The sequence below is a fragment of the Zeus faber genome, assembly GCF_960531495.2.
Source record: "Zeus faber genome assembly, chromosome: 3".
Classification (NCBI taxonomy): Eukaryota; Metazoa; Chordata; class Actinopteri; order Zeiformes; family Zeidae; genus Zeus; species Zeus faber.
This window is the reverse complement of record NC_137190.1, coordinates 29,037,443-29,061,954: the sequence shown is the minus strand read 5'-3', so window position 1 is coordinate 29,061,954 and position 24,512 is coordinate 29,037,443. Positions and strand designations below refer to the sequence as shown.

General features: G+C 43.3%; 1 protein-coding gene across 1 annotated transcript; it reads left to right on the top strand.

The window, feature by feature from the left end:
- Positions 1-6,234: 6,234 nt before the first annotated feature.
- On the top strand, positions 6,235-15,521 carry ppef1 (protein phosphatase, EF-hand calcium binding domain 1; the record flags this gene model as incomplete). Its single annotated transcript, XM_079997319.1, has 16 exons — positions 6,235-6,360; positions 6,464-6,524; positions 8,231-8,394; positions 9,063-9,177; positions 9,441-9,487; positions 9,648-9,814; positions 10,626-10,662; positions 11,016-11,165; positions 11,414-11,565; positions 12,724-12,964; positions 13,051-13,236; positions 13,986-14,128; positions 14,225-14,331; positions 14,417-14,580; positions 15,123-15,207; positions 15,325-15,521. The coding sequence occupies 16 exons, from the start codon at positions 6,235-6,237 to the stop codon at positions 15,519-15,521; spliced, it is 2,142 nt and encodes a 713-aa protein (XP_079853445.1).
- Between the last annotated feature and the right edge of the window lie 8,991 nt (positions 15,522-24,512).

Below are 24,512 nucleotides of genomic sequence, written 5' to 3'. Positions count from 1 at the left end.
AAACAGTCAAGCCTAACCACTCAAGGCTGTTTTCAATTGTAAGCCATTTTCTTGCTGCTCTATAAAAGGCCGTCAATCTGTCCCCGGAGCCGGTGTTTTAAGGAAACGCTTATCAGAGCAGTGCGGCCAAAATGAAGGTGCCGCGCAGGCCGACGAGGAAGGTGCAGCGGGCTGTGAAGAAAAGGAAAGTGGCCTACGCAACCCTCATCTACAGAGCTCAGAAGGCGGTCAGACCACACTTTAAAATGGGACTTGGGATTTGAAGTTGTTGAATGAGGGAGGCCATGGTTTCTTTTTGCTACTGCATTATTTAAAAATGACTGGGGACTGTTAAATTATCACTGATTTAGATATGAATAGTTTTACTTTGTCGTCAACGCCCTTCTATGTTTAACTTCTCCATTCACAGGGCAGTCATGCTTACTCCGTGGGGCCGGTCTTCCGGAGGAGCCCGTCTAGTTGTCCGAAGCGGGTTTTGCTCGGACTGGTGGGGCTGGAGGCTTCCCGTCTGTCCAAAACCAACAGGCGAAGGACCATCACTCACCAAGAGGTCAACGCTGCCGTCGCCCTTGTGCGGCAGAGGACCTTCACCAGAGCCGCCGCATAATGCCGATCGGCTGTGCTGGCTCCTTGACTGTACATATTTTATGTTTTAACGCATTTATTAAAGTCTATCCATGTTCGACCTTTGTCTCGGTTCATGGTTTTGAAACGGCTCGATTTGCCATAAGTGTGGTCTACACGTTACACGAAATTGCTTTTTATACTGGATCCTTTTGTGTTCCAATTGGTGCTGTACGTGATTGTTTAAAAACTCAGTCCTCAGTACTGAGGCACTGTTTCAAGACATTGTGACGGCCGGGTACGAACTGCAATTCCCACCAAATATTAAGTAAATTAATCGCAGTTGCCTGAACTGGCAACCCTACAGTACAGCGGTCACTTGCTGGGCTTCAAAGATGCGGTTGTCTTCAAATCCTGTCAAAATGCAATTTAGCACTTGTGTTGCAAGATCAAAATTGCGAGCGTGTACGAATCAATCATTTCCAGTTTGGCGTTAAAAAGACCTGATGGGTAGTTCGGCAGTTCTGACTGTGGCAGCGTTTCAATGAACTTAACCCCAAGGCCCATCTCTTGACGTCTGCTTCTGAGATGCTCGGCGGCGCTAGACGCTTCCCTCTGCAGCGCTGCATGCAGTAACGCATCTGGCTCGTACCCCTACATCTGTGTACTGGTCACACAGACGGTTTGGGGGGGGGGGGGGCTCCCCTCAAATGAAGATCCTATTAAAGTTTGACAAACTACTGCATGTGGTGATGTAAATGTAATGAATCCATGCATGTAATGTCCATTTCAATTGAACATCCCTCCCCCTGCCCGCGGACAGCCTCAGTGCCGCGCGGTGCGCTGCGCTCCGAGCGTTTCCTCCTTTTCATTCTGTAGATTTCTCTTTATCTTTAGCTCTTTATCTCCATCTGTTCAGAATTTCCAGCTCTGTTCATTTAAATGCATTTCAAGACGACGGATTGGGGATCGCGAGTGCCAGCGACAGGTAGGCACATTGCGGATCATGCACAGAGCCTGTTGCGTTGCAGGGAAACCAACGGCGGATGTGATTGGGCTTAATACTGTGATAATACCTAATCCTCCAGTGTAAATACATGTATTTCTAAGATTGACGATTAAAATGAGAACAGATTACAATGGATTGAATGCATTTTATACACGTCGTTTCCCGCCCTGTTCAAGTTAGTGTATATATATATATATATATATATATATATATATATATATATATTTCCTTTGCAATTGGATACCTCTAGTATCAAGAGTTTGGTATTATTAGATCTCATTAGTTACATAGTTGACGTCATACTTGTTACCAGAATTTGAATTGCTTATACAGAGACAGTGTGTATTGCAGGGTTGTTTTTTTTAGGTAACGTGTAGATGTATTGCATATTGGGATTTTTTTTCTTAATATTTTTTGTTAGTTTTTAGAATTATAATATATTGCAGGTTATCGTGTATTTTTTTAAATGTATTTTTTGTTTGTTTTATTGTATATTGACTTTTTTTCTATTTGTATTTTCTTATGCTGTAACGCTTGTTGTCCTTCTCTTTATGGACTTCTCTTCTGCAGCTCCATGCCCTCTGGTCCAGCTCTTCATCATCACCACCTTGTGAGACACCGGCCCATGTGAGGATTCACCCCGCTCTTTCCGTGGACATTATGGGCTGTGGAACCTCCATCGCCACAGAGGCTCAGAGCAAGACACTGGAGATAGGTAAAAAACTTCTGTGGTTGGTTTATTCTGTTTTTACAAAAATAGCCAGTTTATTCACCTCATGGTTGTAATGTGCACGTAAGGTATGATTTGGTCTCCTAGTGTAGTGGACATCTTAATATTGCTTCCTCTTTTTTATCCTTTCTGTGTGACTCTGCAGTTGCCAAGATGTTGATAGTTATAGACCAGTGGTATTCAAACCTTTTTTGGCAAGACCTCCACCCTCGGACCTCAAAAGTACAAATAAAAAATGTCACATGCAAACTAACTTAGTTTATAGTAAACCAAGCAGTCACATTCATTTGTGGCTTTGGTCTCTTCACAACAAAATTAAAAAATGAAAATAAATTAGAATATGAACAAATTATTATATTATTATTTTCAATGAATATTAATAACAACCCCTTTCCGTCCCCCATCCCGTCCCATATTCCCAGTGCACATTCCCCAATTTTTTAAAATAAATTATCCTACAAGTATGAGTTAAAACATCTAAATAAAGGGCTCAACATCAAAGTAATTAAGGAAAGAACCTGAGTATGTATGTCCTTCAATTATCTTAACAACTGTTCATCCGATCTACTTCAACATGGGGGGTGTATTGCTGAGGACCCAAGGACATGCAGTGTCTAATTTGGTGCAATTTGAACATGTGACACGTGTAATATCAATAAACAAGCAATCACAGAGTTTATCTAAAAGCACGACTTAGGTGTGTTTTTCCCATGAGAGTGAGTATTTCCCCAGTGTTTTTAACTGTGAGTCACCGCAACTTTCATTAACAGGCATGTTTTGAATGGCCATTGCACTAGTTTATATTGAAGGCCTTTAATATATACAGTACTTATTTCAGTATCTAGAGTATTTTTAGAGCTTATTTTGCGTAATCACCGGGTTTCATGATATTTCACTGCATATATGTATGATGCTTGCTGCTGTTGTTGCTGCTGGTGTTGTTGCTGCTGCTGGTGTTGTTGCTGCTGCTGCTGTTGTTTCTGTAGATGCTGCTGTTGCTGTTTCTGTTGTTTCTGTTGCTGCTGTTGTTACAGCTGTTATAGTTGTTTTGCTGTTGTTTTTGTTGTTTCTGCTGGTGTTGATGTTGCTGCTGCAGTTGTTGTTTCTGTGGCTGCAGCTGCTGTTGTTGCTGCTGCTGCTGCTGTTGTTGTTGTTGTTGTTTTCTGTTGTTGCTGCTGCTGTTGTAGTTGCTTTTGTTGCTGTTTTTGTCGTTTTGTTGTTGCTGTTGTTTCAGGGGCATTCTTCTTTTTTTGATTCTATTTCTTTGTAAAGTGCATTGTGTTAGCCTGGTATGAAATGTGCTTTATAAATAAAGTGTGACTTGGATTGACTTGACTTGACTATATGTGACAAATAATCTCTTGAACTTGAACTACATGTTTATCTTTCATTTTCTCATGCCCGCCTTGTAATTCCTTCGCACACCATCAGGGGGCCGAGCTGCACAGTTTAAATAAAATGTATTAATAAAAGAATAACAATAAATAATATTAACAATAAATTATTAATAAAATATTGAAAGTGTCATGTACTTTTCTTTTGTATTATTTAAATACATATCTGCTGCACACCCTCATTATGTGATGTCACCAAGATGGTTCACACGTGGCTGGCTCTGTAGCTCCCCCTGTTCTCTGTTTTTAATGAGAAAGGTAGATTAATTTGCTCAGTTTTTCCGGTGCCAGCGTTCTCCCTCTTCTCCCCTGTGTCTTGTTACGGCTCGTTCTCCCTCTCCACACCACCTCGCACACTTTTTTTTTTCAATTACCCATTTCTCGGGCTGAACTGTAGTTTTCTTTCCACAGATGAGGAAGCCAAGGATCCCACTCCGGCTCTGAGTAAGTTCCTCTCTGGAAAAATATTTTGCGTTGTGAATGACACATTTGTGTTATGGGCCATGGTTTGGGCCGTGGTGAATATGTCATATTCAAAAACGTGAATGGGTGTGAATATTTGGTTACTCGATTATATGTAAATTTCACCCTGGGAAATTTGACTAGAAAATATTTGTTTGTAAATGTAATGTCATTGCACTAATGACAAGCTCAATATACAACACCAGAACCATAATTTTATTGCCTAATAGGCTCGTAAGTCATTTGTGGAAAACTGCAAGAGATTTGGTTTAATGTGAATAAAATAAGTCAACCTCTCTTCAGTATTAACAGGTAAAAACATAAGTAAATGCCATGAGAGTCTTAATTATCCATTATGTCTTTTGAATTAATATAGTTATATTTTTCCGAGCAACCATGATGGAATATGTGCCTCTGGAGATAGGGTGGTTTGCGTTTACGTTGCTCCTTCTAGGTGCTTGGTTCGATTCCCAATTTCCCCACATGGCCACACTGACCAATGTGCTCTTTAGCCCTTTAATTTTTATTTATTTTAAGGTATAGTTGAAATGAATTCTAACAAATCTGAATAACACCATAATGAATTTGATAATAAGAATATATATCACAAAGTTCCCTTCAGCAAGGTGTGGCACCACCTACTGTACTTTCCAATGTGCCAATTAACGGACAAAGCTAAGTGCAGCCATAGCAGAGTGTCAAAGTGGGGGCTTACTCTTGTGGATAGACCAGAATCTGTCCACAATTATTAATACAATTATCTACAGGGAAGGAGTGAAAATAACCAAATCATATTTCCCTGACATGGATGGAAAATACCACAGTGTCCATGATCTAAAAAAGGGCGGAGGATTAAATCTAACACCGGCCTCTCAGCCACAACATTAAAACCACTGATAGATTAATTGAATGACATTGATCATCTTGATATGCATCTTTTCCTGGAAGCAAGAAAAATGGACAAGTGTAAGGATCTGAGGGACTTTGACAAGGAACAAATTGTGATGGCTAGACTACCGAGTCAGAAGGTATTGGAGAAATTGATCAGCTGTGGCGACCCCTAACAGGAGCAACCCGAAGAAGAAGAAGAAGACGACGACTGGGTCATCTCCAAAACGACAGGTCTTGTGGGTTGTTCCCAGTATGCAGTGGTTAGTACCTACCAAAAGTGGTCCAAGAAAGGACAACCGATTAACTGGCGACAGGGTCGTGGGCGCCCACGGGCTCATTGATGCCCTTGCGGAGCGAAGTCTAACCGGTCTGGTCCAATCCCACAGAAGAGCTACTGTAGCAAATCGCTGAAAAAGTGAATGCTGCTATGATATAAAGGTGTCAGAACACACAGTGCATCACAGCTTGCTGCGTATGGGGCTGCGTAGCTGCAGACCGGTCACAGTGCCCATGCTGACCCCTGTGCATCGCCAAAAGCACCTACAAAGGGCATGTAAGACTCAGAAGTGGATCATGGCGCAATGGATGAATATGGTCTGATGAATCATGTTTTATTTTACATCATGTGGATGCACTGTGGGAAGAAGGCAAGCCGGTGGAGGCAGCGTGATGCTCCGAGCAATGTTCTGCTGGGAAACCTTGGGTCCTGGCGTTCATGTGGATGTTACTTTGACACATACCTGTACCACATAGCTAAACAGACCAAGTACACCCCTTCATGGCAAGTATCAGGTATTCCCTGATGGCAGTGGCCTCTTTCAGCAGGATAATGCACCCTGCCACACTGCAAAAAATATTGAGGAATGGTTTGAGAAACATGACAAACAGTTTAAAGTGGTGACTTGGCCTTCAAATTCCCCAAATCTCAATCCGATGGAGCATCAGTGGTATGTGCTGGAACAACAACCCCGATCCATGTGGGCCCCACCTCACAACTTCCAGGATCTGCTGCTAACGTCTTGGTGCCAGATACCACAGGACACCTTCAGAGGTCTTGTGGAGTCCATGCCTCGATGAGCCAGAGCTGTTTTGAAGGCAAACAGGGGAGCTACACAATGTTAGTGCCTATTAGTGGTGGTTTTAATGTTGTGGCTGATCGGCGTGTGTGATTCTTCCCTATAGCTATGAAGGCGGCCATTTTGATCCAGAGATGGTACCGACGCTACATGGCTCGCCTGGAGATGCGACGCAGGTACACCTGGAACATCTTCCAGTCCATTGAGTACGCAGGAGAGCAGGACCAGCTACAGGCAAGTCCCATCAGCTGCCAGGCTCTTACCGCTGGAGCAGGAAACAAGAGGTATCAGTGGGAGTAATGGAGCTAAACTTTTTAACTTAGATGTCTGTCCTTAGCTCTCCAGTTTCTTCAGTTTCATGCTGGACAACTTCACTCCGCTGAATGATAATGAGCCAGGTAAGAGGATCCACATGATTCCATCTCTCCGCAGACACTGGATTGTTGAAGAACAATGTCTTTCTGATCGACGATAAATTGCAGAATATATTTTCAGTTGTTTAAAATGTTTTTAATAAAATTGCAATTATGAATGTGCAACCTGAGCAACATACATGGGGGGGGGTGTTGTCTCAATGATGTACTATAATGGAGATAGGCCTGTTTCTTGCTGCTAATTGGGGTTAATTTAGAATAAGAATCAGAATTCAGAATCAGATTTATTCCGCCGGGTACATTTACAGGAATTTGCTCTGGTGATGTTTGGCTTGCTTAGCATCAATAAAACGCTTAACAGTCCAAAAAATGGAGAATAAAAACAGAATAAAGAAAAAAAATAAACAAAAAATGAAAATTTAATAAAAAAATTGTCAAATATACACAAATAGCCTAAAAATACAAAAAAACAAAACAAAAAACAGAAATAGTCAGATATATAAAAATGTACAGAATATACAAAATGCGATACTATGCACGGGATATAGGTTATGGGTTTATAGGGTATATTAGTGCTTTTGTTATAGCATTTTTACACCAAGTCAGTTTTAGATTTTTTTTTCTCAAAAAGATGCAATGCTCACTACAGCAAGCCTTCAAAAAAACATAATAATGCCTCAACAACCATTTAATTTAAATTGTGTTGATGTTTGTGTTTTATCCGTTGCCTCGGTGCTGAAGAAATGGCCCTTATGTAGTTATGTGTTGTCAAATTAACATTGGTTTTGTTAGTCATGCCCCTTGTATTTCTGTCTGGAAAACCCACCGTGTATACCCTGTTGCCTAGCGACAACATGGCGGTGTGTTGCACTGACAGCTGTGGCTGAAGTGTGCACTGACCGACTCTTTTGAAACAGTCAGGCCCGTGTCATGATTGTTTTTCATTCCTCGAGGGTGCTAAAAAAGTGATGCATGTTATATCCTGTGGATAATAGTGTGTGTGTGTGTGTGTGTGTGTGTGTGTGTGTGTGAACGAACAAGCGCGTGAGGGATGAGAAAGAGAGCAAGCCCAGCACAATGATGAGAGGGAATGGGACTGAATGTGTTTACAGGTGCCAGCGTGCCTTGTTTATCCTGCATAAATGAGAGGACAGTGGTTAGTATTAGCATAGTGAAGTGGATCAAGGTCACAGAGAGCTCAGCATAGTATTTAACTGTTGATTACATTACACAGTGAATCAGGCTTTATTCAAAATGGGCGATGTTAAAGGCCTCAGTTCAAGGAGTTTTTTTGACCTGATCTAGTCAGTGCTTCTCCACAGCACTTCCTGCTTGCGACGATTCGATTTCCGAGTCGCCTCGTTTCGGCCAATTTTAGCTGAAATAAGTTAGTTTGGTGAAGTAAAATCATTTCTTTGATGGAGTAGCTTTTGTGTTGCAAGATCAAAATTGCAAGGCTCTACGGAGTAATGTAATCCAATCAGCTCCAGCCAGAATACCAACTGTGTTTATTAGAATAAGTTTGACTCTGAAAATGACAACTGATAAGTCGTAGTGATCAAAGGTTTGACTCTTTTTGGGAGTCAAAAAGGTTCGACTCAGGGAGTGAAATTGGCTGGATGTGGCCTTAGTGCGAGAAAGGGGGTTTGATTTTGAACCCGTCGCTGAGAAAAGAAACCACAACCAGAGTTCAGAGTGTTTCTGGTTCTGTACCCCTGCGATGGCCGCAGACCTGATCTCCCAGCTGCTGGACCCCGTGGTGGACCCCTGGCTGGAGAGGGAGACCTGCTACCAGCTGATCCCCGTGCCGGAGTCCTACTGCGGCCCGCGGATCTCCTTCCCCCTGAGCGTCTCCCACACCAACCTCCTCCTCACCGCCTTCAAGGAGCGCCAGGTACCAGATTCACTAAGCGGCGTGGTGGCGGATGTGTTGTATGATATGTACTCCCCCTCAAAGCCAGAAATAAAAAACACCAAAGAAACCGTGGGCGGTACCTGTTGCCGAAAATTTGCACCGTTTTGTGTTTTCTTCCTCTCAACTCGGTGACATTCTATTCTACAGGAATTCACAGACAGATGTGACAATAGATGATCTGATTGGCGTGTAAAAAAGTCAGTAAAGGCAATGCAGCTTAATTTATTGAGCACATTTCCCACACAAAGGCTTTGGGTAGCGCATAAAAGACTTTCCGAACAAAATCGATAAAATACATTAAATACATTAAAATTTAAGAGTGGACGAGCAGTTCATTCATAGGCAGTTATTTTTAAGGTCCGAGCCTTTCTAAGATCCTCTGGGGGTTTGTTCCAAAGTAAAGAAAGTAATAAATGATTAATAAAAAATAACAACATCGCAACATTATACAAAATACCCCTAAATAAGTACTTCATACTCCATCTGAAAAACTTAAATGCTACAGTAACGCTCCATCCCTGGCATCCCTTTGCATTTCAACCGCTAATGGTGTAAAAGTTTGTACTGTATATGCTTTTGTATATTTGGCTCTTTCTTTCTTTTTTCTTTTTCTATTCTATTTCTTCTCGGTTCTCTGTTTCCCTCAGACCCTCCACGCCAGGTTTGTGCTCCAGCTGCTGTGCGAGACCAAGAAGCTGCTGAAGCAGATGCCCAACGTCATCCACCTGTCCACGTCGTACGCCAAGGAGATCACCATCTGCGGTAGGTGGGCCCTCCCGCTGACGTTAAAACAACGTTGGTTTACCTTATCTGGAGGGGGGTGATTTTCAATGAATGAATGGAGATGTGGTTCATTTGCTTCGACAACACTTGTGATCTGCGCGAAAACGCACAATTGGTGCGATTCACCATCTCGTTTTCATGACATTAATTGTTGATGCACCTTAATGGGTCAACTAAATGAATGGATTTTCATTGGATCTTTAAACATTTTCTTCTGTCTCTGTCCCTTGAATTTGGTAAAGGTGATCTCCACGGGCGCCTTGATGATTTACTACTCATATTTTACAAGGTAAAGATATATTTTGCTTTTGTTATAAAAAAAAAAAAGGGAGAACAACAATTAAATATAATGTGATAAAAATTAATGTATGAAAGGAAGACATTGAAGTGAGGCGTGTCTCTGCTGTGTGTTTCAAAAAGACTCTTGCGTTGTTTTGACTCCGGTCCAGAACGGTCTTCCCTCGGCCGACACCCCGTACGTCTTCAACGGGGACTTTGTCGACCGGGGGAAACAGTCGATGGAGGTGGTCATCCTCCTGTTCGCCTACCTGCTACTGTACCCCAACCACATGCACCTGAACCGAGGAAACCACGAGGACCACATCATGAATCTCAGGTCAGCGCCTTGACCCATGAAGAAAGGTTCGGCTTGTGTTGCAAGATCAAAATTGCGAGGCTGGGTTAGGGTTGTTGAATGATTAGTAATGATTAGTAATTCATCAGTTCCGTTGTGAATATCAGCTCCAGCAGAACAAGTGATGAAAGGTTTGACTCTAAATAAAAAAAAAAAATTTATTCCGTTCTTGACGAGTCACTCGGTAAAAAGAGTCGTTCGATTTTTCGGATTCGTTTTTTTCAGACTCGTTTTGATTCAGTTGGTGTAACGCACGGTGGTCGAGGGAGGACTTCCTGTGAACGATGAACGAGAGTCAGAAGAGTCGTCGGCTGTTGAGTTGGGAATGGAATTCTCTTAAGAATCATTTCTTCAGTCTTTCTGTCACAATTCTGTCACAATTATTTTGGTGGGCATCCAATATGAATTATGCCAAGTGCCTAGACCTTTGATTTCCCTTGGACTTTAATTTAGTCCTCAGTCATTTTTAGAAGTTTCTGAAATCTTTCGCTTTTTCCGAAGGGACGCACGAGTCATTTAAAACATTTGTTCACTATGAACACATCGTTTGCGAGTCTTGCATCACTACGCTGCATTATACTTCCGATGGGAGCTACTGAGATTATTATTATTTTTTTTTTTATTTTGTTTATGCACAGATATTGGTTTAAAATTCCCTTCAGGTATCACAAAAATAATATTTAAAAAAAGTTCCATACTGCCCAGCTACAATCCAGACAGGCTGTATGCCTAGAGATGGAAAATCAAATCAAAATCAAGGGGGACAGTTACAATTTAAATCTTGTTCTTACAGATATGGATTTACAAAAGAAGTCATGCAGAAGTACAAGGTACAGCAATTTGGTTTGTTTCTATTTGTTTATTTTGTTTATAATATTGTTTATTTATGACATCAAGAGGAGATTCTTTTTTCGTCACCACAACACACGTACCAATGTGACGACTGTGGCCAACACACACACACACACACACACACACACAAACACACACACACGCTACAAATGGCGGCCGGTGAAAATTGTTCTCTGATTTTAACCCATATAAGTATATTAATTACAAATATTTTATTCATTCAGGGGGGAAAAAATGTTTTGACTGTAAAAGCAAGTGCAATGAAACATGTGTTCTTCTTTTAGTTAGTTGAAGAGGTTCACTGATTTAAGTCTTTGGGGAATGTGGCCAGACTCACGGGCGGGAGATACTCCAGCTGTTTCAGGACGTGTTCAGCTTCCTGCCCGTCGCCACGGTGATAGACGCCAAGGTGCTGGTGGTCCACGGAGGGATATCGGACCAGACCGACCTGGACTTCCTCAGCTCCATAGAGAGGTGCAAGGTGAGAGAGAGAGAGGAAAAATATTTTACTGCAAAAAGGTCTTTACTTGGACATGTTTCCATTCAGGACATACGGTACGAGAATGTTGATACACCTTAGAATCCCGATTCTTTATAGTGATCACTATTTGAAGATGTTTTTTGGAGATACAATACATTTTCTGTTCGTTCAGTTGTTATTGTCGAGCATTGTGATTTATTCAGTCAGGATACCTGTGTCGTGATACATATCCTCTCTCCTTCATCTAGGTGAAGTCTGCGTTGAGGCTGCCCAGGCGTAGTCTGGAGCAGCTGGACGTCAGCAGGTCCTGCGGACACATCCACAGACCCAGATCCACAGACAGAGTGAGATCCACAGACAGACCTCGCAGCTGTCGCAGCCGCAGGACACCCAGTCACAGGTCAGAGGTCGGGCTAGTGTGACCCAGATTCTAGGTGTGTTAAACCAGTATGATACGGCATCCGTTTTCCAAATAGCAATTGGATATTTAGTAACATAATACACAATCTGCCATAATATGACGCATTACAATTCACCACAGTTGCCTACGATTGATATGCAATTCAACTTTAAAACAATAGTTACATTTCTAGCATTTCCCGGATAGGTTCATCTTAAATGTGGCCGAAAGTGTAGTTACATTGTGATCTCTGTAACCCAGTAAAAATATATTTTTCAAGTGTACTGTGCTCAGAGAGCTGACGGTGCCACGCACTTCCACGCGCATATGAGCCGGTCTATTTAAGCAGCCAGTCCCTCCTGCCCTACCTGGCCGCCGGCTTGCTTTGCTGCATTGCTGCGCTCCCTCCACCTCCCCTGCTCCACCTGTTTGTCTCTACTCTTCTATGCAACAGGGGATTCGAGCTCATCACTCCTATATTTCTAGCTCCCTAAGTATCCCTACGTTTGCTGCACGCCTCGCCGGGAGTGGTGAGCGGTGGAGCCCAGACGCCAAACTCAAACGCTGCAAACTAAATAAAGTAAATCTAAGAGAGTCTGTCAAAGTATTGTTAGTATGCAAAGAATGCAAAAACATTGAAGAACCCTTCTGTCTTTCAATGTGAAACCTGCACAAAGGGGGAAAAAAGGCCACGTCACTCACTTAGTCATAATCATAACAAACCTTCTGCACAACTGTATTATCCAAAACCGTCAGGCTATTGTGTTTCTTTGGTATTGACTACTTTTGATATTGCAATTTCAACTTTGTATTGACTTGTTGGATCAACTTATACCCCTAGTAGCTACTGTACTGTACTGGCTGCTGTAGCTACTCTCCTGCCTTGTAATCATGATTATATTTTAGAACATGATTATATGACACTATTAGATTTGACGTATTTAAGGAAGTTTTATTTGGACAGCTAGACATTGCTCAGACATATTACTTAAATGTGTAACAATATGTAACATATTGTTCAAATTGTGAAGAATTTCAATGATTCTTTGACTCAGAATTTTGAACATATAGGTGTGTATTGTATATACAGTATGGATAGTGTAAACATCCCTAGTTTTACCGTAATAACTGTGATCGTGACTTCTTATGTATTTTTAGGAAGAGGCACCGGGTGTTCAGCCGACAGTGCAGCGCCTCCTCTTCCTCCTCCTCTTCCTCCTCTTCCTCCTCCTCCTCCTCGCTCTGCTCCCCCCGCACACCGGCCTGCATCTCACCACAGCCCTGCTTGTCCTCTCCCGGCGCCGCTCTCTCCGGCGACGTCCTCCAGGTGCCCTACCTGGACTCTCTGTCCTCGCTGTCGCCCCCGTCGCCGCCGCAGTATGAGCGGGAGTGGAAGCAGGTCAGGTTATATAATCCCATTCTTTTATTGGGTAAAAGTTTGAACTTGTGTTAAAACGTTTTCCTTTTTTTCTGGGCTCCGTCCAGATAGTGGACATCCTGTGGAGCGACCCCAAGCCCCAGGACGGCTGCAGCCCCAACACCTTCCGGGGCGGAGGCTGCTACTTCGGCCCAGACGTCACCCGGCAGCTGCTGCTCAGCCACGGCCTGCAGCTCCTCATCCGCTCCCACGAGTGCAAGCAGGAGGGCTACGAGCTCTGCCATGGAGGACACGTAAAGCTACTCCTTATTTCAACTAGCAGGGCTCATGCCATTATTCATAAGAGGAGAACCCATAAGATGAGATAACACTGATCTATTGAAATTTGGGTGTAACAGCAAAAGTTGACACAATACTTTTAAGTAAGTAAAAACACGACGAACAAAAAAAATTTAACATATTTATATCATGTAAACATCTATAAATAGAAGTTAACAGAGAGTATCACTAGCTGATGAGTAAGGCAATATGGGCAGGTACTAAAATTCAGTATGAGTCATTTACGGAAACATTGCAATAATATGTAATGATGGTAATAATAAGCAATAATTATAATAACGATTCTTAGAGATTAAAATTGAAAAAAAAAAAAAAAAAGGTTTATTCTTCATTCTTTTATTCTGCTTAATGAGTTCATACTGCTCAAAATCTTAAAATCAGGTTTATTTTCCATTATCCTGCCATATTTTTTTATTGTGTACAACTGTATCTATATATAATAATGGTAGTAATAGTTTTAATACTACAGTTCCACCTTTAAAAAGTCACTTTGGACAAAAGCGTCTGCTAAATGACGTAATATAATATAGCATCAATGATAATGATATATAATTACAGAAAAATTAGGGGGCAGGCAAAAGAAAAATTGTTCCCAAGAATGAAAGCAATGATTGTGTTTGTGTTGTGTGTGTGTGTCTGTGTGTGTGTGTGTGTGTGTGTGTGTGTGTGTGTGTGTGTGTGTGTGTGTGTGTGTGTGTTCCAGGTGATCACCATCTTCTCTGCCTCCAACTATTACGAGGAGGGCAGCAACAGGGGCGCCTATGTGAAGCTGGGCAGGGAGTTGGTGCCGCGCTTCTACCAGTACCAGGTCAGCCACTGCACCCGGAAGCTCACCCTCACACAGAGGTAAGCCGCCTGGTTCCAGGTGGTTTGGTGTTGATCTTTATAGGAGGAGGAGGAGATACGAGTTAACTTCATTCACGTGTGTGTTTATTCCCCCAGAGTGCGCGCGGCTGAGGGCTCGGCTCTCAGAGCTCTGCGGGAGAAGCTGTTCTCCTACCGCTCGGAGCTCATGGCAGGCTTTCTGCAGCACGACCAGAACAACACCGGTCTGATATTCTGATATTTACAACCCACTCAGTCTATTTTTTTATAGATGTATATTGCATATAATTGACTTCTATTTGTGCCCAGGCTGCATCTCAGTCAGTGAGTGGGCTCAGGTGCTGGAGGCCGCGCTGAGACTGGACCTGCCCTGGAGGACGCTCCGCCCGCACCTGGCTCGCCTGACACCGGAAGGCAGCGTGGAGTACGAGTCCTGCTTCAAGTACATGGGCCCGGGGATTTCCATCCCACAAGTATGCACCGCACCGTCTTGTTTGTTTATTTGTACTCCGACACTATTTTAACGTTTAGCCCGTTCACTAGTCAGCGCACACGTTACATGACTGACGATTTTCCTGATGATAGCTTACATTTTGTGGGATTTTTAATTTTGTCTATATTTTCAATATGGTGAGAAATGTGCCTTGCATTTAGATTTTATATATAATTTATATTCTAGTAAATATTTTCTTAAAATAAAATATAAAAAATTATATTATATAAATTATATAAAATACAAGTTATGCTTTTCAATTTGTAAGAAACTTAACCTAATACAATTTATTTCAGAAAGAAAATCTGAAATTGCACAGATTTTGACATTTTGTGTTTTCAATGTATTTAATAATAATTCATAATATTTGTATGTTAATAATAATCATAATTATGAAGCTAAATTTTGTACAATTTCTATATAGCCCAGCCCTACTCTAACGCCTTTTAGATGGTGATGATAACATGCTTTATAAACAAATTCCCCTTGTCTCGGTCTCTTTTTTCATTGTCGTTGTTGCAGGTAATACCACACCTGGCGGAAACTCTGGTCCGATACAGATCAGATCTTGAGATAATATTCAACATTATAGACAAAGACCATTCAGGTAAAAAAAAAAAAAAAAGGGGGAAAAAGTACACGTTGTCACATTCCAAAGGGGGAGTACTTGTCGATAACCTGAAACTCAGAATACCAGGCGTATTTTGTCGGTGTTTACCCTCAGGCCTCATCTCTGTCGAGGAATTTCGTCACACCTGGCGCCTGTTCAGCGCCCACCTGGGCGTGGACCTGGACGACGGGGCCATCGACGACCTGGCTCGCAGCATCGACTTCAACAAGGACGGAAGCATCGACTTCACAGAGTTCCTGGAGGCCTTCAGGGTGGTGCACAGGCTGGACAAGGACCAGCAGCATGTCTGAAAGGAATATGCGTCACGGTGACAAAGTATGACGTTTTGAAAGACTTTGGATGAATTGAGACGGGGAGATAGAGAGAAGGTGGTTTCGTGAACAACATGGGAAATTTCTTAAAGTGGGAATCCATGAATCCATCATCTGTGTGCAAGTCCCAGGATTCCATTCAAAACTGCAACATTTTTCCCGATAACATTTCCATCACTTTACTTTTCTTTCCTTTTTCTTTTTTTTGGTCTCTAAGTGTGAATATTTCTGTTTTTTTGGGGGTTTTTTTGGACATTGGTCATCATTGACCACAACTAACTACGCTGCTTTATCAAATTCACCACGACTGCCTTTCATTTACCCAATCAGGGGTGGACCCCACCGCCCGGCAATGGAAACCGTACAGAGAGGAGCACACGCGTAAAGCAAATATGTAGAATGGCTTTCTGAAAAATTGTCAGCTGAAAAAAATATTAAATATGGTATCTTTTAACAAAATAATCTTACGGATAACCACTTTAAGCAAATGAAAGGGATTGTCGTGATAAGAGAGGACAGGACTGACTCGTGGTCTAAGATTCATCCCAAACTTTGGGCATTTAAATTTTATAGGCTCTGAGACTCCATCTATATATCTATAATTCTTTCCAATGTGAATGTTGCAGCTGGTCTGTTAAAGACAATAAAATGTTTTTTTGTTTTTTTATGAAACATCCTTAAGGGTTGATAATTACTGTAAATTAGAAAGTTTTGCGGCTTTTGAATGGATGCATTCACAAGTCAGTATATCTTACGGCAAAATAAGTGTTGCGGTTTGTGTGTGCGTAACTCTTCTGTTGTGCACTTGCTTGCGTGTTCCTTCATGCTCGTGTTGTGTGCACTATAATTACTAAGCAATGTGTGAAAGTAGTTAAAGAGGCCGGGGCATTCCGTCAGTGGGAGCCGAGTTTACCGGGGATGTCCACACAGAGTGCGACAGACGGGTAATACACATGCACGACCATCAGTTGCTCGAGGCAACTAAAGGAGAGAGGAAGTATCTCAATCGAATCACCTTCTAGCCTGAACCCCGAAATGTCCGCTATCGTAACGATCACGGCTTATGACCTTCAAATGCTCCCCGTGTGTGATCTCCTTTAATGTGGCCTCCTTCTCCCGACCATCTGCCAGAGCATTTTGTTTTTTTTCTCCAGCTCCAACAGTACCTTCTTCTTACTTCCTTCCTCCCTCCCTCCCTCCCTTCTACCCAGTCCGCCTTCTCTGGTCCTCCGGGACTTCCTCTCTCTTCTCTCCGTCATCGCCCCCACCTCGTTAATCACCCACTTTCTTTTCTGTCCGAGTGCTCTCCCTCTTTTTTTTTTTCATTAACCCCCCCCCCCCCCCCCCCGAGTCTACCCCCGCCGTCTCAATTTTCTTTTCTACTTTCTTTCCCCTGCCTTCCACTCTACCCCCTCCCCTTCTTTTCTAAAACATGTGAGAGGTATCCCAGCTCTGCAGACAGGAAGGAGGACCCATCCTGTCTGCGTCTCTGGCTGGGGAAGCCATGGCAGCTCTCACCGGGTTCCTGGTGCCACTGGTCTGCATCCTCCTTCCAGGTACCATGGCTAACCTCACCTGCCACATCACTGCCCTCTCCACGTCACTTCTTTTGTTTGGGGGAAACCGTTGGCTTCATTGTAAAACTCTTCCCGCAGCGTGTGCGTCTCAGAGCTGCATCGGGTTTGGACACCTGGAAAACGGACGGACGTTTTTCCGTTACGGAGGCCTGTTTGTGATCTTCCGCTGCCGCCCCGGTTACAGACTCCACGGATACCAAACCAACAGCTGTGTCTCCGGTTATTGGTCACGTGCATTGCCCATCTGTGTCAGTGAGTCCGCCGTCAAGTTAGGGTCATGTGTATTTATACTTTTTTGAGCTGCGGGTGTCGGAGGGGCGAAGAACAAAATTTAGACTTAAACTTAACCATTCCCTCCTCCCGTGGCTGCTTCAGGTTCGGGCTGCCCAAGCCCAGGGCACCTTGTGCACGGGGTGAGCAGTGTGAATGAAGACGGCTCCTGGGTGGTTTTCAGCTGTAACGGGGGCTTCCGGCTCTATGGGCCCTCAACGCTATACTGTAAGGGCCACACATGGAACGGCAGTAAGCCTGTCTGCAAAGGTGAATAATCACAACGTTTCCATAAATAATCCTGACTTAGTGAGAAAGACCTTTTTATGTTTTCATCTTCTTTCATGTATGTTTGTTGTTGTTTGTTTTTGTATCAGTAAACTAATGTGACATAATTCTACCTATTCTATCTCTCATTATAGTTAGATATTGCATACTTAAATGTCTTTCTCATTTTTTAGAAGCTGATATGATGAGCTCTGTTTGGAATCAAGACCTGCAAGTTCCAATTACCCCTCAGAAACTCCAACCCTCTCCGGTTCAGGAAAAACAACTGCCTAATGCCCAATACCACACCAACGCCAATACTGCTTCCAAGCAGTCGGCCCTAAAATCTAGCGGCTTATCTTCTCGCATGCCTTCTCATACATCCAATCGCAATGGGATCACAGCAAACGACCAAAAAGTTTACTCGGAGCGGCAAGTTCAATACCGAAGCCCTCACGCCAAAGCTGAGGTCTGGAGCATTGAGGCTACCAGCCAAAGGGGAACCATAGCAGCTGTGACTGAATCTGACAGAGATGAGGAGCCTGGGCAGAGCAGCCCACCACTGGACACGGAAACCCTCTGGAAATACTTAGAGGTGAAGGGTCATGTTGAGAAAGCGATGGCGGTAGACAGAGGAACACGGGTCTCTCAAATGCCTCTCACTCCGGCTGTGCACGTCACTACAGAATCGCCTAATTCCGCAGACGGGTCGAGTACGAGTACGTCCACCTCGCAGAGGGCTCAGACATCACCCGCCACTACCATTACAAGTTCTGTCTTGGATCATACAGAGGAAGTGACTTCCCATCGTAGTCGAGCCTTGACACCAACGCCTTCTGAGCTGCTCCAGTTTGCAAACCAGGAGGGCTTCACGCTCTCCAACGCATCCCAAGACCACGTGACCAATCCTGATATTGGACCTTCTAGGTCTTCTGCTACTATGGATGGGAACACTCAGGCTGTCCCAAAACAAAGTAGTACAGCGATGCGTCCTTCTCAAGGTGGTCCGCTTGGGCCTGAAGGTGAGGAGGCGGGGCCAAGCCAGACCACCCAGAAGCTCCCACCAGATGTGCCCAGCTTAGAACACCAGAGCACTTCTGTCTCATTTCCGTCCACACCTTCATCATCTTCCTCAACGCTGACCCCCTCTTCCTCTTCCACCTCCTCCTCTCCGCTTACAACTCCCTCCATTTCTATTTCTAGTCGCCACCCCAATGTGATGGCACTGCCAACAGTCCTCACAACTCCTTCACAAATGCCCCTCTATCGCCATCTCAGCAGAAACGTCACCGACAGCGGGGCCCCGCTCTCTCGGTCCCTCAGCAGGAGGCCCGTGTGCCCATACCCACCTGTGCCCACTCACGGAACCTTCAGTTTTCGGAACGTGGAGAACCCGGGCCCCAGGCAGTACAGACACTACATACAGTATTCCTGCTACCCCGGTTACACACTGGCTCGTGGAGATATTAACAGCTACTGTCAACATGGAGGCACCTGGAGTGCAGTCACCCCCGTCTGTCTGGGTGAGTTTAAGCATTTACTATTACTACTCCATTTGGGAGTTTAACACCAAAAACCCAAATTTAGTTTTCAATACCTACAACAGTGATTACACGGTGGTTCTTTATTACACCTGTTGTATTGGAAATTCCTGCAGTGACAACAATTATAATAATATAATATATATAATATAATAATAGCAAGGTTGCTTTTTTATACCTATTTGTCTGTTTCTGCACATCCTTGTCTTTCCTAGTCAAACAGTATATATATATATATATATATATATATATATATATATATATATCGCTCAGTCAGACTAATGGAGTCAGATTGGTCATCTGACATGAGCATCAGTTTCTGAGCCGATCATCCAAATACAGTACATCAACAAATTTCCTTCAGAACAGTTGCAATCCTTCTTATCCCCAGTTGCAATCCCCACCATGTTGAACAGTTCGCAGCAAACATTGTGGTTCAAATGCATTTTGTGGCTTTCTCCAAGCATAACTCTATCCGGACGTATGAAACATGGCCAAAGATTATTTTTTGCCATTGCTCAGGTGTGCAGGTCACACCAGGATACAAGAGTGTGCCTAAAATTGTTGAAGCTCGCCATGTGTAGTTCTTGTTGAGACAGTTCAGTGTTAATTTTTAAAGCTGTATTTGTGTCGCTGTTATCCACCATGTAAAGTCCATCCCCGCCACTGAGCCTCTTCGTTGGTGCAGTTTGTCCACGTTTTTTGTTGTTCCTTTTTCATGGCGCTATTTTGTGTAAATAACATCACTTCTGTTCTTCTGTCCTGTATATCCGATCTTAGAGCTGACGCCCTGTTCGGTTAACAACGGCGGCTGTTCTCAGCTCTGCTCTCACAGCAGCAACCAAAGCAAGACCCTGACGCAGTGTCGCTGCAGACCAGGCTTCACCCTGCTGGACGACCGCCGAACTTGTCGAGGTCTCGAGGATCTCCCCCTTTTCATTTCACGGCTCCCAGATTGTGTATTTCCTACTACTGCAGCATTCTCTCGCGGAGTCTCTTGAGGATTTGTCCTCAATAACAAAGCATTGTGCCTGCAGGCATATTACAGCACAGCAGAGTCTCCCTTCAAATCTTTTTTTTTATTTTGTACGTTTTATCTTCCACGGCTCACTGAGGTTTTCAGAGAGCCATTCGTTTTATGGCGGTGGGATCCCCTCGCAGCACTTAGAAGGAAAGAAAAAAAAAAGTGATGCCACGACATGTGAAGTCGCGTGTGTTCCCTTATGCAATATTTAGATGTCAACAGTAGCTTTGGCTCGTATTGCTGTACAGCGTCATCCGTCTGCGGTTGGACGAATATCTCTTTCCCCCGTCTGACATATCTGTCTAATGACATAGTGGGGTCCTGTATACAACACCGCTCGCTGATAATAGTTAAGTTTGAGCCTGGGCATTCCAGTGCCATGAAATAACTCTAGCAGGCATTCCTCTCCGACAGCAGGGGAAGAGACTGGGACCCAAATTCTCTGCATGACATTTGCTTTCCTTCATAAAGTAGATTGGACTACAGGCTAACTGTATCTGCCATTATTCTTTTTTTATTCATGTCTCATAGTTTTTAATATTGTTTTATTTGACACCTGTTCTTTAGTGTCTTGGTAACTATGCGTGTTTGCTTTAGTTTCCTTATGCTTTACAGTAGGTCTGTGCCCACTGAATTTGCTCTGTTGCGCTTATTGCTTCAGGATGGAGCTGTGGTTATAATGGGAAATGGTGATTCTGAAAATGAGCCAAGGGCGGCACCAATGCCGGCATAGATGTATAAAGCCTTTTGGAGGCTACCAGCTCACCCACGACCAGAGCTCCTGTACAGGTCACCGTGTGTGTGTCGCCTGCCCGCCGGGGTAGGATTTCTCGCAAAGAGCCCCGACACCCGCCTTCATCTGTTCCTCCATCCATGCTCGTTGCGGGCTTGTCAATGGTTCGGCATCTTCATCTCCAAAATAAGGACCCCCTGGAGAGCACTTTCATTACCCTCGATCATCGTTCTGTCTCCAAATGATCCTCCTAATGATCTCCATTTAAAAAAATCTGAATGACTGAAATCCAATTTTATAGAAGTTACTGTATGAATACCACTTTGAAAACAAAATAGACAATTATGACATCTGGACCAGTCCCCTCTCCCTGCTTTTGACATGGATTCCAGCCGCATCCATCACCTTCATATCTGGCTAAAGAGAGACTGTAGCCGCGTTAACATAGTCTATGCAGATAACTATGCTGCATTTTGGGATCGCAGAAACCTTTTTGCAAGAGATTGCCGCCACTTAAACAGAACAGGCACAAAACTGTTGTCTTTTAACCTTGACCTTGCACTGTGTTCTACCACAAGCTGACATAAGGTCGGTCTGGTGCCTCGTGACTCTACCTACAAAAATAGCATTCCCATTGTTATTACGCCCAGACCAAATATCTCCCCGTTCACTGTCAGTTGCCCTTCTCCACCCTTCCATCCAAAAATGTCTTTCCCTCTTTCCAGAGTAAATCCCTCAAACCTCATACGTATAAACACAAACTCTTACGCTGCTCCACCAAATACTGTTATTAAGTTAGTTTTACAGAATGTTAGATCATCGAACAACAAATCTTTTATTTGCAAAGATATAACAACCTCAAATAATCAGGACTTCCTAATGTTGACAGAAACCTGGCTTAAACTACAAGATCAGCCCTGAATGAAGCCATCCCTTCTGTTTTTTTATTACCTCCAGAACCCCAGACCCTCTGGCCAGGGAGGGGGTGTGTTTGTCATTCACAGGTATAGACTTGTGTGTAACCCAGTGTCGTGTGGTGTCTTCTCTTTTGAGCTCCTCGCACTTCGGCTTGGAAACAAGCCTCATCCCATCCTCTGTGTATGAGTCTACCACCAACCTCAGCCGAACTCAAGATGTATCAATGAATTCTCAGAACTACTTTCAATAATAGTGCCCAATGACGATAGAGTCCTCATTCTCAGAGATTTTAATATTCACATTTGCTGCCCCGATAATGTTTTTGCCCAAGAATTGATAAACTTACTGGAGTCTTTTAACTTGATGGTTCATGTCACTGGGCCTACACATAATCAAGGCCATTCGCTGGACCTTGTAGACTCATGGGCCGAGTCTTCTGAACCTCTCAACTTCTAGTACTGTTTTAGCTTTGAAATATTATGCCCCCCCCCCCACCCAAGGTCTAGTCTTCACCGAGTCGTTCCCACGCCATTAACCCTTGACTGCTGAGAAACTCTCTGATGTATTAGTTGCTTCTTCTACTCCCTCCGTTCCCTCCCGTCAAATGGCCAACTTGCTAAATACATTTAATGACCTCTGTCAGGCCACCCGTGAACCTGTAGCCCCTGTAAAAAAAATAAAAAAACAGAAAAAAAACAAACCATCAGCAATCTCATCTCCCTGGCTCAATGTTTTACATTTCACAGGAAGTCAACTCATCCAATGGCTTCTCAAAAAAAAACCCAAAAAAACAATATGGACCCCTCGGTTCTTAGCAATTTTAGACCTGAAATTGTCTCTAAACTCCCATTCTTATCCAAAGTCTTGTATAAAGAAAGTTGAATAAACAGCTTGGTGACTATTCGGGCCGCCATCCTCCACTGCAATTATTCAACATAATCTTGGTGACTTAGCTGCCAACGTAAAGCCAACAGCCAGAAATTCAGGAGTGGTTTTAGACAGCGGTCTTAGTTTAACACACAGGTGAACAAGGTCGTCCAGTCGTGTAATTAGCGGCTAAGGAAAAATAAAAATCTCGGAAGCTAAGTCTTTTCTAACTCCTGCAGATCTTGAAGAACTCATCCACGCTTTTATTTCCTCCGTCTAGATTTCTGCAATTCATTCCACTCCGGCCTCAAAAAAATAAAATAAATAATAAATAAAAAATGTAAAAAAATGTTCCCGTCTTCAACTAGTACAGAATTCAGCAGCCAGACTTGAAACAAAAACAGAAGAGTAAAGCACATTACACCAATTTAGATTTCTTTCAATGGTTACCCATTCGTTTCAGAATTGATCTTAATATTTTACTGATTACTTTTAAGGCACAGCTCAGTCTAGCCCCTTCTTACAACACAGACCTTCTAAACCCATATGAGCCAAAGATCCTCGGGCAGGGTCCTTCTAGCCATTCCGAAGTCCAGACAAAATGAGATTGGGCCTTTGCTATTAGGGCCCCTAGACTTTGGAACAACCTGCCTGAGGTTGTGAGGCCAAATTCAGTATAACTCTTTTAAATCACTTCTTAAAAAACACTTTTGTAGACTTGCTTTTACTACCTGATTTGTACCACCTGATTAATGTCTATTTTTATATTTTCTTCTTATCTTCCTATGTTTGTTTTCTTATGGTTCTTGTACAGTTCTTCCTCTGTTTTTATTTATTTTTTATCTTATGTAAAGCACTTTGAAACTATGTTTGGAAAAGTGCTATACAAATAAAGTTTATTATTATATTATATTACCAGCTCACCCACAACCAGAGCTCCTGTACAGGACTGTGTGTCTGTGTGTGTGTGTGTGTGTGTGTGTGTGTGTGTGTGTGTGTGTGTGTGTGCGTGTGCGTGCGTGTGTCCAAACATGTGAGCCTGTACGTCTACTAACTTAACTTCTGTGTAAAAAAAAAAAGAAAAGAAAAAAGTTTCTCTCTCCCACCAGATGTGGACGAGTGCCTGCTGCCCGTGGCGGTGACGGGCTGCATGTTCGGTTGTGTTAACACGCCTGGAAGCTTCCACTGCCAGTGTCCCGCCGGCTACAGCCTGGACAGCGCAGACCGACACTGCCAAGGTCAGAAAGCGCTTAACATCACTCCTCACTATTTTAAATGAAATTAGGAAAGGAGTATTACAGAGAAAAATAATCAAAATAAATCTAAGCTTTTGGTGGAAATACAATTATTTTCGTTTATTATAAGGCTCTGTGGAATACTTGATTCTGATTGGCCAATCAGCAACAATCAGCGGTCAGTTAGTTCTGAATAATGACTGCAGGTTATCCCATACTTATTTGCATAGTACCATATAGTTCACACACAATAATGGACGTCAAATGAATTAAACTTGAAATTGGTGAAAATCACAATTCACTCACATGATACGTAAGCTTCCCTTTTTCCACATGGGCCAGATAAAGACGAGTGTGCGGTCAACCAGGGTCGCGGGCCCTGCACGGAGCGATGCCACAACTCACCGGGATCCTACCGCTGCTCCTGCGGTCACGGGCGTGCCTTGGCCGGAGACGGACGGAGCTGCGTTGTTCAGTGTCCTGCCGGGTTCAGGAGAGCGCCCCAGACACTGGAGCCCGGGAACGTCACCACGCACAC